Source organism: Mixophyes fleayi, chromosome 11 (assembly GCF_038048845.1).
Source record: "Mixophyes fleayi isolate aMixFle1 chromosome 11, aMixFle1.hap1, whole genome shotgun sequence".
Classification (NCBI taxonomy): domain Eukaryota; kingdom Metazoa; phylum Chordata; class Amphibia; order Anura; family Limnodynastidae; genus Mixophyes; species Mixophyes fleayi.
In genome coordinates this window covers 9,578,468-9,596,144 of record NC_134412.1, presented here as the reverse complement: position 1 = coordinate 9,596,144, position 17,677 = coordinate 9,578,468, and the positions used below count along the sequence as shown (strand labels likewise).

At 40.4% G+C, this 17,677-nt stretch overlaps 1 protein-coding gene across 2 annotated transcripts in view; it reads right to left on the bottom strand.

Moving 5' to 3' along the window:
- The window catches only part of LOC142107546 (myelin-associated glycoprotein-like), an 88,256-nt gene that overhangs the window by 16,584 nt on the left and 53,995 nt on the right, over positions 1-17,677 (bottom strand). For both annotated transcript variants that reach the window (XM_075191043.1, XM_075191042.1), the window contains exons 2-5: positions 7,957-8,031; positions 4,701-5,069; positions 2,792-3,088; positions 1,179-1,436 (exon numbers count right to left, since the gene is read on the bottom strand). In XM_075191043.1, coding sequence (XP_075047144.1) covers positions 1,179-1,436; positions 2,792-3,088; positions 4,701-5,069; positions 7,957-8,005 — 973 coding nt within the window. In that variant the 5' untranslated portion in view covers positions 8,006-8,031. The remainder of the gene's footprint in view (positions 1-1,178; positions 1,437-2,791; positions 3,089-4,700; positions 5,070-7,956; positions 8,032-17,677) is intronic.

Genomic DNA, 17,677 nt, shown 5'->3' with positions numbered 1-17,677 from the left:
AACACCCACCACATACTTCCTTGCGGGTGCAAATGGTGATATACAGTTACATGAACCTGCGTCCAGGGACAGATGGGAACTCTACATGAGTCAAGTCATGTTTACAATGAAGAGTAGAAGCATGCAATTGTGTGAAACATAAGTTGTAATTCATGCAACTAACTATATGTAAGACACTACTGCCATCTTGTGGGGGAAATGTTTATCACAGTTCTGTTCTGATGATTTTTGTCAAATTTGTCATCTGCAAATTGTTGATGCAACAGAGGAGCTTTAAGATTCTGGTTGATACAAGTAAAATGTCTCCAAACACGAGTGCCATAAATCTGCTTAATTCTAAAATGCAGTCCTCTATCCGCATGCCATGTGCAAGTTATTAGCTGTTAGCAAAATGGTTTGTGATATTGGGCCAATTCTACTGATGTTAAATCAATCACCAGTCTTTTATCAATGGTTCAAATTTTATAAAAAGTTGTTTAAAGGATGTGTTAAGGTGTTAAATGTCCCCTGTAATGTACATTTGCTGAATTTGCTGTAAACATTGCATGTTTAAGATATTTTTTTGTTTAAAATCAAGATTTTACAATATGATTTTTGTTATGACTCTCCCAAATTACCATCGCAAGGTGATTTACAAGACGTTAAGCTCAGTTTTATCTTTGTCGAACCATTTCATTCATCTCTATAAGGTTCTGAAAAAAAAATGACATCTGTCCACCAGAATAAGCTATGTTGATAATGGATTAAATCACAGGGGTGGTCTTGACCCATGACCCCATGATAGTTTGCCTCTAAGAGATTGACCTGTAAAAGTGTAACAGCCAGCCCCCAATGCTACTCTTTACATGTGACTGTAAGACAAACGTCCCGCCCACTTACAGCATAAATTAATTTAATCAAAAAAAATAGGTCACTGTAGAGAACTCATCCTTGTGTATTACTTAGGACAAGACACAGTCACCAGCTCTCCTGATGATTTAAGCTCTTTAAAACAAAGTGTTCAACGGTTCCCAAAGCAAGTTTTACAGACTGGAAACGATATATGGTCAGACCCACATTTTCCGTTTTTCATGGAAGCAGAAAAAAAGAAATCCATTGTGACTTCTAACAGCCTTTTATATTACAGTAGGGGAACTATATTCCCATTATATTATCAATAAAGCAAAACTTTTCCTTACACATGACTGCAAGTCCCATGGATTTGTTGGTCCGGCCGTACTCATTCTCCGCCGCACAGACGTATATCCCGTCGTGGTTGTAGGTGACGTACTCCAGCTCCAGGGTCAGGTTCCCCGTGTAGTCTTCTTTTAAAAATAAGTCATCTTTGTACCAGGTGACACGTGAGACGGGGTTGCTATCGATCACGCAAATGAAAACCACCTGAGTACCCTCTGTCGTTTCCGTGGACGAGTTTATATCCACAATGCGAGGGGCGTCTGGAATAGACAGAAATGGTCACATTCCCTTAGGAAAGAAGCATAGAACAATCAGGACAAATTTTTGGGTTTACTGTGTAAAATAATGGCACATGCCAACTGTCGAATGTGCTCCTTCTAAAATATGGCAATGTGCGTACAGTGGTGACAGACAGTGTGCATAGGAAGGTAGAGAATTCCATAACATCCCTGAGACATAGGTCGCAAAGTAGACCGCTGTACACTTACGCTCTATAGCAAAAATAAGTTACTGTATATTATATACATCAATATTATGTTAAATAGATGAATTGATTCTACTTCTTATTTTTACAAAGAGATTTCTCATAAGGCAGCAAAAATTGGGGGTAAATGTATTAAACTGCGGATTTCACAAGTCGCCGAAATTGTACAACTTTGCAGGAGAAATTTAAAATGGTGATGTCTTTAAAGGTAAAACTTGCGAAATCCGTCATTTAATCCATTGACCACCTGAAATCCGATTCCTGGTACCCCCCAAGTTTGGTAGCTACCCCAACCTAGCTCACCCCACCATCAGCATTTGGTGTAAATTGAATTTTACAGTAGAGCAATCCAGTCCGTGCTGGTGCGAACTTCTGATGACACAATCTCCCCAGTTACACTTTTGCTTCAGCAGAATTCCTATCCGCACTGTATTTGTAAGTTTGCATCTCACAGAATTTCAAGATTACGAATGAGCTGAGAGGATGACGATTAATCCACTCTGCTGTCCGGTCTAGTTGGGGAACGACTGGAAACACTTTAAGCCAGGCCTGTCCAACCTGCTGCCCTCCAGATGTTGTGAAACTACAAGCCCCAGCATGCTTTGCCAGTAGACAACCAGTTGATATCTGGAAGGGCATGCTGGGACTTGTAGTTTCACAACACCTGGAGGGCCGCAGGTTGGACAGGCCTGCTTTAAGCCATATTCTGCCAGCGATAGGGGCAAATAGTTGCGACCACACATGGATTGATGCTAACATTCCATGTGTGGAATGTTAGCATTGAACAATGAATGTTAGCAACTGAGCAATTTTGAAAATTTTGCTCATCTCTTATATTGTGTTATAAAGAATAATAATCATAATAATAATTCAGCCTGTACTAGTGAACATATATACAGACAAAAAACTCCCTACTGGATATTAAGATACTAGATATTAAGGTCTTAAATTGCAAAATTGTTTGGGAAGGGGCCATCTCTAACTTCACTTTCATATCATTGTAGGTAAATTATATTATGAATCCCCCTATGTACATCAGTGCCTAAAATGCCAGCTCTTTATAAACAAAAGATACAAATGATAATATTTATTTTAATGAATATATATATATATATATAATGTGTAACTTACATTTTACATCCATTGTCACAAAGCCTTTATACTCCAGTTCTGTGCCTGGGAACGTGACTTTGCAGCCCAGCCGTTGTCCATTGTTTTTATGGGACGGCAGGAATTTCAAAGTGGATATCTGTTTCCAGGCTGCGTTGCTTTCCTCGAGCCGGGCGTACACCATGTGATGCTCCAGCCCCTCTATGTCCATCCAGGTGACGGTGGGCTTCATGTCCGGGCAGTTATCGTCCACCAGGCAGGTAATCTCGGCCTCGGTGCCCGATACGATTTCCTGAGGTTCGACTACAAAAGGTTCATCTAAAAAACAGAACAGAGTTAAACTTGTAACATACTATAACTCTTTCCTGACGGAGGTCTGTGACGATTGTTCATTTAATAGGACCGGACTAAATATTACCTTCGTGGACTATGGCGTAAATGTATCACACCTTCTAAAAAGTAAAAAGTGGAGGTGATGTCCATAGCAACTAACCAGGTTCTAGCTATCATATATCTAGTACAATCAACAAAAAATAAACAGAATATAAATACAGATAAGTAAGACAACACAAGAAAGAATTGAATCCATAAAAATCAATACAACAGGCTATAAAGAAAGCAACTACATAAGAAGTAGGAATGCGAAGCCAATAGTGGGTTTTGCAGATAGGCATAGTGGAAGAGGAACGTCGGGAGAGGAACATTAGTCGCGATGCCACATTCAGCGCAGATTTCAGGGGGAAGGACAGACATTTCAGGAAGGAGTAGATTGCAATAATCAAGGCGGGAGATGACAAGAGCATGGATGATGGTGGCATCCAGAGAGAGGAAAGGTTGGAAAGAGAAAATAGGACAGATCTAGGGACAAAGTTTTTCAGAGATAAAAGTTTAAAACCTGGAACTGTCCTGAGAAAAAGCAGTTATGTCCAGTGGAGTGTTATGTACTATTCTGTCTTCATTGCTATTGCATACGTTTTTCTCTAGATTCCTTTTTATAAATGTTTCATACAACAAGGATCTATAGTGTGACAGTGCTAGGGGACCTTTCACATAGTCTGGCTTATAGTCAGATAGAGTATCCGTTTCACTGGTGTAATATGCGATGGATGGGATCCAAATCAATTGTGGCCGTCCAGCTTTTGTCTGTCAAACAACCGAAACTTCCAATAGGAAACTTCCAGCTAATTTGTTCAGAAACAGCGCACTGGGGAATACTGGGATGACTTGGCCTGCGAGAGCCTGTGAAAGACTTATGAGTAACGGTTGCATTGGGAAGCTGTGTTTTTTTGGGTTGCTGAGCGATAGGCCCTCGTCCTGTCACAGGGGGACTCTGATTTATTTTTACAGACGGCCTGAAATTTAATAGGTTGTTTTGTTTTATGAACGACAGAAGAAGAATCTGCTCTCACTTGAACTTATGAGTCAGTAGCGTGCCTGGGAGCCGATATAGTTAAGAGGGGTCCATCCTCTAAATAGTAACTGCAAATAAACTTTGCCCAACACCACTAAATCTGTCCAAATCAAGTGGAAAACTTTTAACATGGCCCATTAATTATTTAAAACCCCTATGGACTACTGCCAAACTCATTGCTAGATTCACTGGCTGCAAATACGTCAAGACACTTAGGGCTAGATTTACTAAGCTGGAATCTGATTGGTTGCTATAGGCAACACCCCCACTTTTTCAAACCCGCAGCTTAGTAAATCTAGCCCTTAAACTCACTATAATGCACATTGTGGAGATTATTGTCATTAATTTAATGGTCAACTCTACATTCCATGTGCACTATAGAACCATATTACATACAGTATCAGTATTTTACATGTGAACTATTACATACATTACATGTGCACTATAGAACTCTGTACAGATGCTGGATACTATCTCAGCGGTAATTAAGCCCTAAAATATTGAAAACAAAAGCATTACCTAGTATATAGAGGTTGGCGTGTTCTGAGTACGTGTATTGATTGTAGCCACCCAAGTCGGCCCGGAAGTAGTATTTCCCCTGAAGTTCGCTTGAGACTTTGTCGATCTGTATTGAGCAGTTTGACATCTGGAGGTCTCCTATCATCTTCGTACGACCCATGTAGATCTCATGCGCTGTGTTCGTCTTTGATTTCAGAACCACGGGAGGGAAGTTTTTAGGGTAAGGGCTGTTGAGGTACCAGATGCCGTGCACCACTGATGGTCGAATGTCTTCGGGATAGTCAAAGGTGCACGGAATGGCCACGCAGGTCTCCTTGAAAGCCGAGATGGACGGGGGCATCCAGGCTGACCACTGTCTGCTCAACACACCTGGAAGGGAGTTGATCATAGATTTGATTATCGAGCTAGATATTATGATCCGATCACTATCCTTACAACATGACTTACTTTCTGTCCACCATTCATCATACCTCATTATCCATATTGCCTCCTTATTAATGCATCTCTCTCTAACTAATACCCATGCACCTCTTTCCATCCTGTCAGCACAAAATAAAACTCTGTAAATCTTAAAATCATCTCCTCTACCTTGTAATCCTCCTACCTTTAGCAGCGGGTGATATATCACCAAATCCAGCAAGGCAACGCTCTACACCCCTCTCCCCCTTTCCTTTCCTTGGAACACTTACAAATCCAGTTATCCTCAAACAAATCACCTGTCTTCTGTCACACTCTCTCTGTAACAAACCAACCTCCAATCATAACCTCTTCCTCTTAAACTTTAACAGAAACACAGTTCAAGCAACCAGACACTGCCTCACCTACACCCCTTTCACATGGTGGTCTCCTCTACAACCACACCTGGAAGCAGACAAAGAAGTGGAGTTGAACTTTCTCTTCCCCACGATACATATTCAAAGTTCTCCCATGTGTTCCTTCACTCACATATCCATCTTTTGGAGCACATACTATCTGGATTCTCAACCCCTTCTCTCTGAGTGTTGCTATGATCTATTGTTCCCCTGGATGTGTCGTTGAACATTTCTCACCTTATATCCCTCATTTCTTACTCTTATACACCCCCATTATCATTTTGGATGATTTCAAAGTAGATTATCCACATTATCTTTTTGCCTTCAACTACTATAATCTCAAATCTTGCCCTCTCCCAGTAGATCAACACTTCTACTCATCATGATGGTCACAGCCTTGATCTTGTTTTCTCCTAACTTGATTTATATACCACTACTTTCTCTTTCTCTCTCTCTCTTTCTTCCAACGTTCCTCATACTGACATAAATCTGGGGTCCATTCATTTTCAACAACTTTCCAACTGTCGGAAGCAATTTCTCTCCCCAATAACTATACTCTCCTGCCCTGGTCTGGCTGTCCTGCATCTTATTCATGTCCTAGAAACAGTCCTTGATCACGTGGCTCCAGCAACTCTCAGAGCCAACCACAACCACAACCGTGACACACAAGTTCAATACACTGTTTTCAAAAACTTTTGTACAAAATAGAATGTCATTGGTGAAAGTGTTGTGATTCCAATAAGTTCCTCAAATATACGCAACAGATTATACATTATTGAAAACATCCAATGTGGAATCCTGTCCTCTTCCCTGAAGTCAATACCTTTCCTGCACCCTCTGGCACCTTTTCTATGTTTGATGCCACAAATAAAAGTGAAGTCTCCACCATCTAGTTCTCCTCCCACTTCATTATATGTCTACTACCTGTCCGCTCTACACTATCCCCTCACAAATCTGTCTATCTCTATCTCCTTTGTTTATCATAACCTTAACTAACATCTGTTATCTCTCCACTGGTATATTTCCATCATTATTCAACTGCTGATACATTTATAGACCACTTCTAGTTTCTAATTCTCCTTGGCTTCTCTGCTGTATTTGGCACTGTTGACCACTCACTTCTCATACCCTATCAACCAGCTCACTAGGTGTTCACATCTCTGGATCCACCTCCTCTCCTCTTCTTCTCTCAGTTGGAGGACCACAAGGCTCAATGCTAGGTCCTCTGCTCTTCTCTATGTATACCACTTCTCATACCCTATCAACCAGCTCACTAGGTGTTCACATCTCTGGATCCACCTCCTCTCCTCTTCTTCTCTCGGAGTGAGGACCACAAGGCTCAATGCTAGGTCCTCTGCTCTTCTCTATGTATACCACTTCTCATACCCTATCAACCAGCTCACTAGGTGTTCACGTCTCTGGATCCACCTCCTCTCCTCTTCTTCTCTCAGTTGGAGGACCACAAGGTTCAGTGCTAGGTCCTCTGCTTTCTCTATGTATACCACTTCTCTTGGAACACTAATAAGTTACTTAGGGTTTTAGTATCACCTCCTTGTGGCTCTCTTAGTCTTCTATCCTCTCTAGACCTTTAACCATCTGTGTTAGGCCGCATTACTGAACGTGTTTCTGCCATTTTATCTTGGAAGTCCTCTCACTCAGACCCGGTCTTGTAAAAATTGAATAATTAATCTTTCCACCAACCAACAGAAGCTTCTTACCTGACCTCATTCTGTTGACAACACAACAATAAACCCTACCACTTTAATCTCAATGAATAAGTGTCATTCTTAGCTGATAATAATTCTTTGGTCATCACATCCAACCCTGCGACAATTCCTGCTACATACATCTAAGACGTATCTCCAGAATACGCACATATCTCTCCTGTAATCACTGCACAGACCATCCACATCACGGAGCAGAGAGAGCACCGCTGATTGGTGCACGGGGCTTCCAATCCATGAGCAAAGCACCATGACACAGGACCTGCCCTCCCACTGTCCAGGCAGTCAGAACAAAGCCCTGACTGTGTGGGACTGTGCCGCCAAAAGTTGGACAGTTGGCTGAATGACCTGTTCTTCCAGCTGTTGCTACCTGATTGAATGAACCCTTGAATGCTCGGCCCTTCTTACCTCTTTCTCAGTTTAATTTGATTACTGTGTTTATTTACATTTTGTAAAGGGCTGTGGAGGATGCTGGTACTATATTATAAACTAATGTAAATAATAATAATAATAACCAGAGCTATTCACAAACTTTGAGCAAGAAGATGTTGAGTTCTATTCGAAGGTGAAAATTGTCTTTTAAGTATTTTCATTGTTGGAGGTTCCAAAAAGCTTTTCTAAATTATAATGGGGATCTTCTGAAAGCAATAAATCAGCCATGCGTTGTGAAGGGGTGAGATACTAGTTTTATGGTCTCTACTGCTGGATAAAGGCTCTTACCTTCCATAAGGACGAATAGTAAAGGAAGAGATCTCCACCTCCACGCCATCTTCTTCTGGAGCAGTAGGACGTTCACTGTAGGAAAACATACTCATATTAGCCATGGGTTGTATGACGACAGAAGTCCTTCATGAGACATAGACAGAGCTGTAGAGCCATACGTGTGACACAAACTCAAATGTCTTCTATCGCTTTCATATATGGTTACGGTTAAAGAGGTTTATACAGCAGTTTACAACTCAAGGGCATCTCCAGCCTAAAGGCTGATGGGGATACGGATGTAGAAAACCATGGGGAGCATCGCTCACAATGACCGGGGATCAGACAAACTAGATGGATGAATAAAAAAAATGTGGTCACTACACTGTGTATAAACTTGTGCATATATCACCTAATTCATTACAATATTTATTATTAATAATAATCTAATATTCATAGTTAGGGCAGGATTCACATCAGTGTAGGCATAAAAACATTGGTATATCTTGCCAAACAGGGCATCCTAGGATTGGGCGTCGTGTGACCACACCTTGGGACATTTTCAGTGTCCGTGCCCCTTAAGTTCATTTTTCTTTGCCAATGATAGAAGAAATTCGATATAAACACCGTGCAAGCAAAGCCTCATCTATCAGCTTCTACCGCCCATAGGCAGAGGACTAGTGTGCCGACCGCTGAATCTGACACAAGTGCAATTAATTCATTAAAAATAACAATGGTTAGTTCTTGTATATACTGTAGGGATCACTCTTGAAAACATGGCCTACTCACTTTAAAAAAGTAATGTTAGAATCTGCCGAAACATAGAATGTAGACCGAAAATCGGACCAATTGGTCCATCTAGTCCGGAAATTATTCTAGAAATGGTTTATTATCCACCTGGTGGCTCAGTGGTTAGTACTTCTGCCTCACAGCACTGGGGTCATGAGTTTGATTCCCGACCATGGCCTTATCTGTGTGGAGTTTGTATATTCTCCCTGCGTTTGTGTTGGTTTCCTCCGGGTGCTCTGGTTTTCTCCCACAATCCAAAAACATACTGGTAGATTAATTGGCTGCTATCAAATTGACCCTAGTCTGTCTGTGTGTGTATGTTAGGGAATTTAGACTGTAAGCTCCAATGGGGCAGGGACTGATGTGAGTGCGTTCTCTGTACAGCGCTGCGGAATTAGTGGCGCTATATAAATGATGATGATGATGATCCATCTATACCTGTGTTTATATTTCAAGAGCACCTGATGGAAATTTCTTTCAATCTATTACTCTTCCAGGAAAATTATATTTTATAACATTACTCATGAACTTTACTCCTCCGTAGTTTCCCAAGTGTTCTCATCTTCTTTAGAATTGTGTTTGGAGTGGTTTAGCGTTCTCGAAATAAACATAGTATTTGCTAGCTGAGAAAGTGGTAAAGTTTAAATCCCGCATTGGGACATCACCCTGGTACTGGAAAATACTCCCTGCTGGTCTTGTCGGTTGTGCGCTTAAATACTTCAATTACACATGTCCCCTCGTTCTCCTCTTTCATGTAAGTTATAGATACAGAGCTCCATTACTCTTTCATGCACCAGGGGCCTGATTCATTAAGGATCTTAACTTAAAAAACTTCTTATTTCAGTCTCCTGGACAAAACCATGTTACAATGCAAGGGGTGCAAATTAGTTTTCTGTTTTGCACATAAGTTAAATACTGACTGTTTTTTCATGTAGCACACAAATATCAACTTTAAATTTCAGTGTACAAATAAGCTATCAAGAATTTGTGTGCTACATGAAAAAACAGGGAGTATTTAAAATTACTTAATTTTCCTACTAAAAAAAAAAGCTTTGTCAGTCCTAAAAATTAGCAATCGTTAGACTGACCTGGGTAAGTAAAGTTGTTCAAAAACGTTTTTCTTTTTAACGGACACACAGTAAAACTACAAAATGCGCTCTGTTCATGTAGGTATAAATTACACCTAGTCATTAAGGATCGAACAGATTTACTTATTATTGCAACTCTATGGGGGGAATTCAATTGCCCGGGAGATATTTTTCAACACCGCGTTAATCCATTTTAACGCGTTTTTTGCAGTTTTCAAGCGGGTTAACTTTACCCCACGATTCAATTCCATTTTTAACGCTCCATTTTTTTTTTTCATGAAACGGTCCTCTAGCGCTCCAGTAGAAGGTTTATTGAAGTATAGGGTGTGTGAGAGGCAGCCGCGTTAAAAGCTATTCAATTGTTTTTCAACGCGGCACATTAAACAGGCAAATATGCTCTTTCATCTCGCACCTCTTTGGGGTGTGCTAAAAATAAAACACCTAAGAAAACTATTTGAAATCATGTAATAATGGGAAAAAAAAGATAAAATATGTTTTTCAGTAATGCATAACATGTAAAAGTTGATTTTCTTGTGAAAAAATAATGGGGGAAAAAAACATAAAAAAAATAAAAATAAAAATCACTAATTAAATATATTTATGTAAGTTTTTGGTACAAATATGTATGTACTAATGTGTTTTGACATGGCATAGATGATTCTATAGTAAAAAATAGTGAAATAAAAAATTATGCTGTAATAAGTACTGTAATGTAGATATTATCAAATAGAATGATTGTGTAATGCAATCTAATGTATGCTAATTCTTTTTTTGTGTTATACATGACCGCGTTAAAAAACACTCCCCTTCACCCCCCTAAAAACTCGCAAACACAATGATTAACGTGTGGGGGCAGCGTTTCCTCTTTTTCAATTGAATTGCACGAGTTTTAACGCTGCGTTTACTAAAAACGGTCGCTATAGCAGTTAAAAACTCGCGTTTGATTTTTTTTTAACACTGCGGGGAGAAAAAAAATACCCCCCTATATCTGTGCAGAAGTAATTCTCCTATCCTCCTTCATCTGCCAATTAGGCAGAGCAGTTATAAAACAAGACAGCAAAATGCTGCTGCAACATGAAACAGTGAATGTACCATGTAATCCCACTAGGGGGCGCTGCCTCCAAACATTCCACATGTGTCACATTCCTGACTATAGCGCAGCTACAAGTATCAAGTTACAAGATAATTGTTACCGTGGTAATAAAGATGATACTATTTTGCCGTCCTTGAAAATAAAGCATTTTATTTTATTATACATCAGCAAACCTGACACACTTGAGACAAAATAATTTACAATTGCTATATAACGGGTCTTCCCAATGGTGTTGCAACCAGCTCAATGTGATTTATTATGAGTTTGATTTGTTCCACTGTATAATTATATATTTGTGATATAAGTTATATTTAGTGAATCTTCTTTTTTTCTATTTTGTAATCTATGGCAGGTTTAACCAATCTGTGGCTCTCTAGCGGTTCTGGAACTACAACTCCCAACATGCTGGGACTTGTAGTACTACAACAGCTTGTGACGAAGCCATGGGTTGCCTTTGGTCTATAGTCGTTTGTTAAGAAATGACTTCTTGCTGGACAGGAGAATCATACCCCTCAATGTACCAGACTTGATTTTTTATTTTATTTATTTTAATCGTCGCTTATCATGGCGATAAAAAACTAATTTGAATCGATGCAATTTAATTTTAAAAAAAACATTCAGTTCCACATTAAAAAAAAAAAGTTTCAAAATAGATAAAAAAAATATTTTTCATCAATTTAAAAATATTTAAAAATCTGTATACATTTAAAAAAATATTTTATTTACGAAAAAGGCATTTTAAATGACTTTAATCACTGGATAACAGAACAGATATTGCTGCAGTACAAATACATCGATACTTCCCCCATGTCGTCACAGGAAGCATAATCACCGATATTAACCCTTTGATATGTAGGTCGAAAGTAAAACTCCTTTTTTTGTCGGCAACAGGGCGTTTTGTCCTTTTTTAAAAATCCGCCCCATAATTTTAATCCAATTCGTTCTATTATATTTTAGATGCCTCAAATAAATCTGATCTCATAAGACTGATAAACTACTTTCAGATTTCATTAAAAAAAAATTATTGAACTAAACAAGTACAGCAGCTAAATATATTGTATAGTGTCACTTAGTGTCACAATTAAAACTATTTTATAGGAGGTTTAAAAGTTGGAAGAAGTACGCTGTCTTGTCTTAACTAGAATGCCACAACAGCTGTTTACTGAGAAAACCAGTCACAAGTTGCTCACTGTCCATTGTCATATTTGTGTGAAAGTCCATAACGCAAGTCACAGGCCCCTGTAAATAAGTCTACAAACTGTTATCGGTAATGGAAGCTATATCAGACTGTCAGTCTGTGCTGTCAGTATATACAGCACCAGTACCATCCACTCTGCTCCTAGGCATCAATGGTGACATTGTATAACAGTCGTCGCTCGGTATATATTCACCATATATTTGGGGTTTAGTTCCACTTTATTTAGCAGCGTTTATTTACTCACAAATCACACACTTTTCAGTGAGATAGGAAACGCTGCACAAAAGAGATGAGACCTAAGCTTGCACTCATACCAGCATCGTGGCTCAGTGGTTAGCACTTCTGCCTCACAGCACTGGGGTCATGAGCTTGATTCCTGACCATGGGCTTATCTGTGTAGGTTTCCTACCACACTCCAAAAACACATTGAGCAGTTAATTGGCTGCTCTCAAAATTTACCCACGTGTATGTTAGGGAATTTAGACTGTAAGCTCCAATGGGGCAGGGAGTGGTGAATGACAAGCATTCTCTGTACAGCGCTGCGGAATTGGTGGTGCTATATAAATGGTGATGATACCTGTAAATGTTAAAATTCTATGGGATTATCCCACTGTTCTGACGCTCAGCACTTTTGTCCTGATGTTTTTGCCAGCTGTTACTTTTAAGTGCCCAGTCGACCACCAGAAAATGATTATTCCCACTTGACAATCTCATTCAGAACGTCTGCTGTGGACAATTGTAAGCACTTTGGCAGACTAACTAATACATCTCAATACATAAAGCTAATTTTACTATACACAGCCAGAAAGGTGAAATAATAGTAAACAATGCACAAAATATTTAATTTAGGAGGGAGCGAGTTGAGGAGATCTTTCGTACAAGACATCAGACTTGATAAAGGGACAGTTTAGCAGAACATAGGGACAATAGAAGGAGGGACAATTAGTAAGTATGACAGTGAAGCAGATCCCCAGTAATAATAATAATAATAATAATAATCCACTATAGTAAAGGAAAATAGGAATTTGTGATGCTCAGAGATTACTCACATGCGATTGCAACACAAGTTCTTTGATGTGAGTGGGAGGATAGAGAAATATATTAAACATGAATTAATAGACCTAAACATTGATATTGTAGTAGACGTCAAGGCAATCTGACGAGCAGGAAGCTTCACACATACGACTTTATGAGGATGACAGGCTTCTGGCTCAGAGAATAAATCTATATACGTAGGATCAGAATAATGACACACGTGTTGTGTTACTATATTTATAACATCTGTATGTCTAACAGTGACTACTGATGTCATCACTGGAATGTTCATTAGGAAAACTTGTGTATCATTAGGAATAATGTCCTAGAAAGAGAGAATTGTTCACAAAGAGTTAATGGTCCCTGGTGGTAATAGATGGTCAGAATTATGCTGAAACACTTTGCTATAATCATGAAACAACACGTATATCAAGTTGCCCACTAGTCCCACAAAGGAATACAGCGATATTTGAAAGAACTATTGGATTGGGGGTTATTGTTGAGTGTATATATTCTCTCTCTATATACCGTATATACTCGTGTATAAGCCGACTTTTTCAGCACTTTTTTTTTATGCTGAAAAAGCCCCCCTCGGCTTATACACCAGTGAACTTACCTGTTGTCCGGTCCCTCAGCTCTTAACTTCTGCAGTGGAAGTTCGGCATTTGGAACGCAAACTTGCGTTCCAAATGCCGAACTTCCTGTCATTGGAACGCACATGCGCTCCACTGCGGTAAAGTAAAGGTAAGAAAATCTCTCTCTCTATCTCTCTCTCTTCTCTCAATATGACACACTATTACCCCTGGTATACTCACATTTGGTGGCAGTTGTGTGTTCACTTAGTCCTGGGTACACACCTAGGTGGGACTGCAGTGATACATTACAGAGCAGTGCAATTAGTGGGCACACAGCAATCAGCTAGCTGATTTAGCTAACCATACTTCCTGGCTTAGGGTAACTGCCATGTCCCATGTAGGTAATACTGAGGTTCTTGCAAAAGAGAAACACAACATTCCAGAGGACAAAGAAAAGGCAACTTTAGGATTTTTACCAGTTACCGGAAGTGAGCTTTGTACAAGTGGACACTAGGGAAGTGTCAATCACCTGATTGGTGGAATGGGACCAGGATCACCCCAGTGAACGCCACATAATGTGAGAGAGTCTGTGCTATTTAGTTATTGAAAGTGCAAGTCCAGCTACCCTCCACCCACTGTCAGTAGCTGAAGTGACTGGGAGAACAGAGCCAGGCCCTGACTAAGATACAAAGATATACCCGTATTTAATGAGGTGTCTACAGCTATCGATACCAATCATATCTCTCTCTCTCATAATGTGCATAACATACAGTGCAGTAGCTGCTGCATTTTCCACCCTAGGCTTATACTCGAGTCAATAAGTTTTCAGTTTTTTGTGGTATAATTAGGTGCCTCGGCTTATATTCGGGTCGACTTATACTCGAGTATGTACGGTATATATGCTCTATTGATGACCAATTGCAAATTGATAAGAAATTCATTAAAGTGGCAATTGGATCAAATTGATTTTGACAGTGGCTCCAATAGGAGCCTGTGCCAGCGAATAATCTATAGTAAAGTGATCACAATCGCATGTGCTAAAAAAAAACCAAAAGGGGCTATTCTGCAAATATTACACCTGTCCTTTATCTAACAGTTGGTTAGATACATTCTCTCACAGGTCTTTGACAAACTTCAACGAGCAGCTCTGCAGAGCAGGTACAACTCCGGACTAGCCGTGTGCCTCGATTTCTATATAGACAAAGGATGACAGGGATGCCGGGTCTATGCAATGGCGGTTATGAGTAACTCTCTTTTATTTTATACTGATTAAAACAAGCTTGTGTTTAGTTCTTATAGTAAAAATATCTGATATTCATTAGACTACACATTGCTTTATTGATTTTGAAATCACCAAACATGATCCTTTCTGTCTGTTACTAAGAAGGTGTGTTCAAGTGTTCAATTAATTCTGTTGAAAGACATTTTTGTGTGCAAATAGTTCATGTGCAGTTTGGTGTGAGTGTTTCCATCTGAAGTATACCTTAGTGGCTAAAGAAACGAGCTGCCAATGAAAAGTCCGGTATAATCAAGTGAAACTCCACACCAGAGGACCCATCTTTGTAAGGAACTACATCTTTGATACGGGCTTATTATACTATATCATTTGGTGAGTGCGCAACCCTGAGGGGTTTATTTGAACCCATCATCACATGAGGTGTTCCTGTCTACTTATTATGCGCGGAGTATATAGGGACTATTTTCCCCTCCTATATCTTGCCATATATGTGGATTGCACTATGTTTTGTTTCCTCTCTCCTTTTTCTTATGAATGACCCACGAGGATTCCTGAAGGGTTTGGGACTCTTTTAGAAGATTTATCATCTTTGCCCCTTGGAATGTAGGATTCTCATTTCATTCACTTTTTGGACATTTTGCTTGTGTCATTACTGAATGCTTTGGATTCATTGTTTTGTATATATTTTGTGATTGGCACCTGTCTGCAAACTCGATTTCTATATGCCTGTCTGTATACCTTTTGAAGGGCAAGAGTACAGCAGTTTATACAGGCAGAGCGGAGTTGGATGGAAGTAAGGCAGTCCTGATGAAGGAGTATGAGCACAGTTGCACCATATTTTACAGAGCAGCGCAGGAGCCAGATTTTATTTTGCAGAGCAAGATTATGGTCATGAGATAAAGGAGAGGAGAGAGCGGATTTTTAGGTCCACTCTTAGCCGTCCATAGCCAGTTTCACTCGGTAAAGAACTTAAATTGTGCTCCAGCTCAGGGCTGGTGGATAATGGGTCTCCTCAGTGCTTTTTTTGTATGAAAAAAGGTGCCGGAACTCACATCACGTAGTCAATCACTGTACAGACACCACACACGTCAGTTGTGTAATGAAACATAACAGTCACCGCCCGCAGTAAGCACTCAGCGTGCGACCACCTCACCAATCACAAGCCGAGCAGCGCCATCACAAGCAGCGCGGACGAAGCACGCATGCATGGCACTGGACACACTAGCAGCCCGCATGCACCGTTCTAATGATGTTGCCACCGACCTGCTACGCTCGACAGGGCGATTCAAGTCCACGTGGACCAAACATTAAATGTTCAAAAGTTACTTTTAAAACTTGGAAAATCCGTCGAAAAAAGGTGCCGGAACTCAGTTCCGGTCAGTTCTATGACAAAAAAAGCACTGGGTATCGTCATATATATTTGACAAGACACGACAGTTCCCATGCAATTAATAAGTGAACAGCATGACCAATATCCTCAATCATCCCCCAGCCCTAGTCAGCCTGGGCCGGTCTCCACTATACAAGGGACCCGTGCCAGGGTTCATTGGGAGCTGCACCACTTCTCTCTCTGACCAGGCTTTTGGAAGATTGCCAGACTCTTAGGGATCTGCCAAATAGCTCAAGAACTTTCTGGACATTCCGGAACAGTCATTAGACCTTTCCGGCCCGAGAAATGTCAGGAATTTGCTGTCCTAGGCATGGTCAGTGTATACTCCACCACTTAGCAACTTTGCAGACCATAAGGTGAAATTACTGTGTCCTACGCCCCTTATCCGTTCATTTTAGTGGAAGGATAGGTGGTGGTTAAGACCGAGTTGCATTAAAAGAAGAAAAAGTAACCAAAGCATACTTGGACTTATTTTGCCACTGCCCCTTGAACTGTTGCGCCCTAGACGCATACCTAGTTTGCCTGCAAAGTGAATACAGCCCCGTTTAAAGGTCAGCGCAGCAAAAATGCAGCCCTAAGATCCATATCAATCCTGGAGAGAGAACTAAGGCTGAGGTTAGAGGCACAGGACACAACATTCCCCCCTTCCCCTGTACCACCCTGTGCTGGGAACACAAAAGCACAGAGGGGGCATCGTCCCAGCCACACATCTCCATTCACCTCCTGGACACCGGCCAGGCTGATAAACACACAATGCCGCCTGTTGTATTGTCAGACCACAAGCAGCCATTGAATGACGGTACAAGAGCTGTTTTGATGGCACAGTGTAACGCGGGGCCAGCGACTGACTCACTTCCACACGCAGGAGGAGAGTGTGGGGGTGTCGGCGGCTCCGTCATCTGCTTGTGGGGAGGTCTGAGCCTTGTTTTCACTTAACACCTTCCCTGCTGGACTCTGCTTTCTAACCACTGATAGATCCTGCTCAGACTCCAATCTGTGTTTTCTATATTTGGGACAAGGAATGTTGACCAAAAAGCTGACACTCATATTTAAACCAGATCTCTCCTGAAATGTATCAGAGATGGTACCTAACCTCTGAGCAGTCATTATATTGGAAACAAAGTAGATATTTATCATTTCTTACACTAGTATGTTAATTGGCTGCTATCAAATTGACCCTAGTCTGTCTGTCTGTGTGTATGTGTGTGTATGTGTATGTTAGGGAATTTAGACTATAAGCTCTATTGGGGCAGGGACTGATGTGAGTGAGTTCTCTGTACAGCGCTGCAGAATTAGTGGCGCTATATAAATAAATGATGATGATGATGATATTTTAA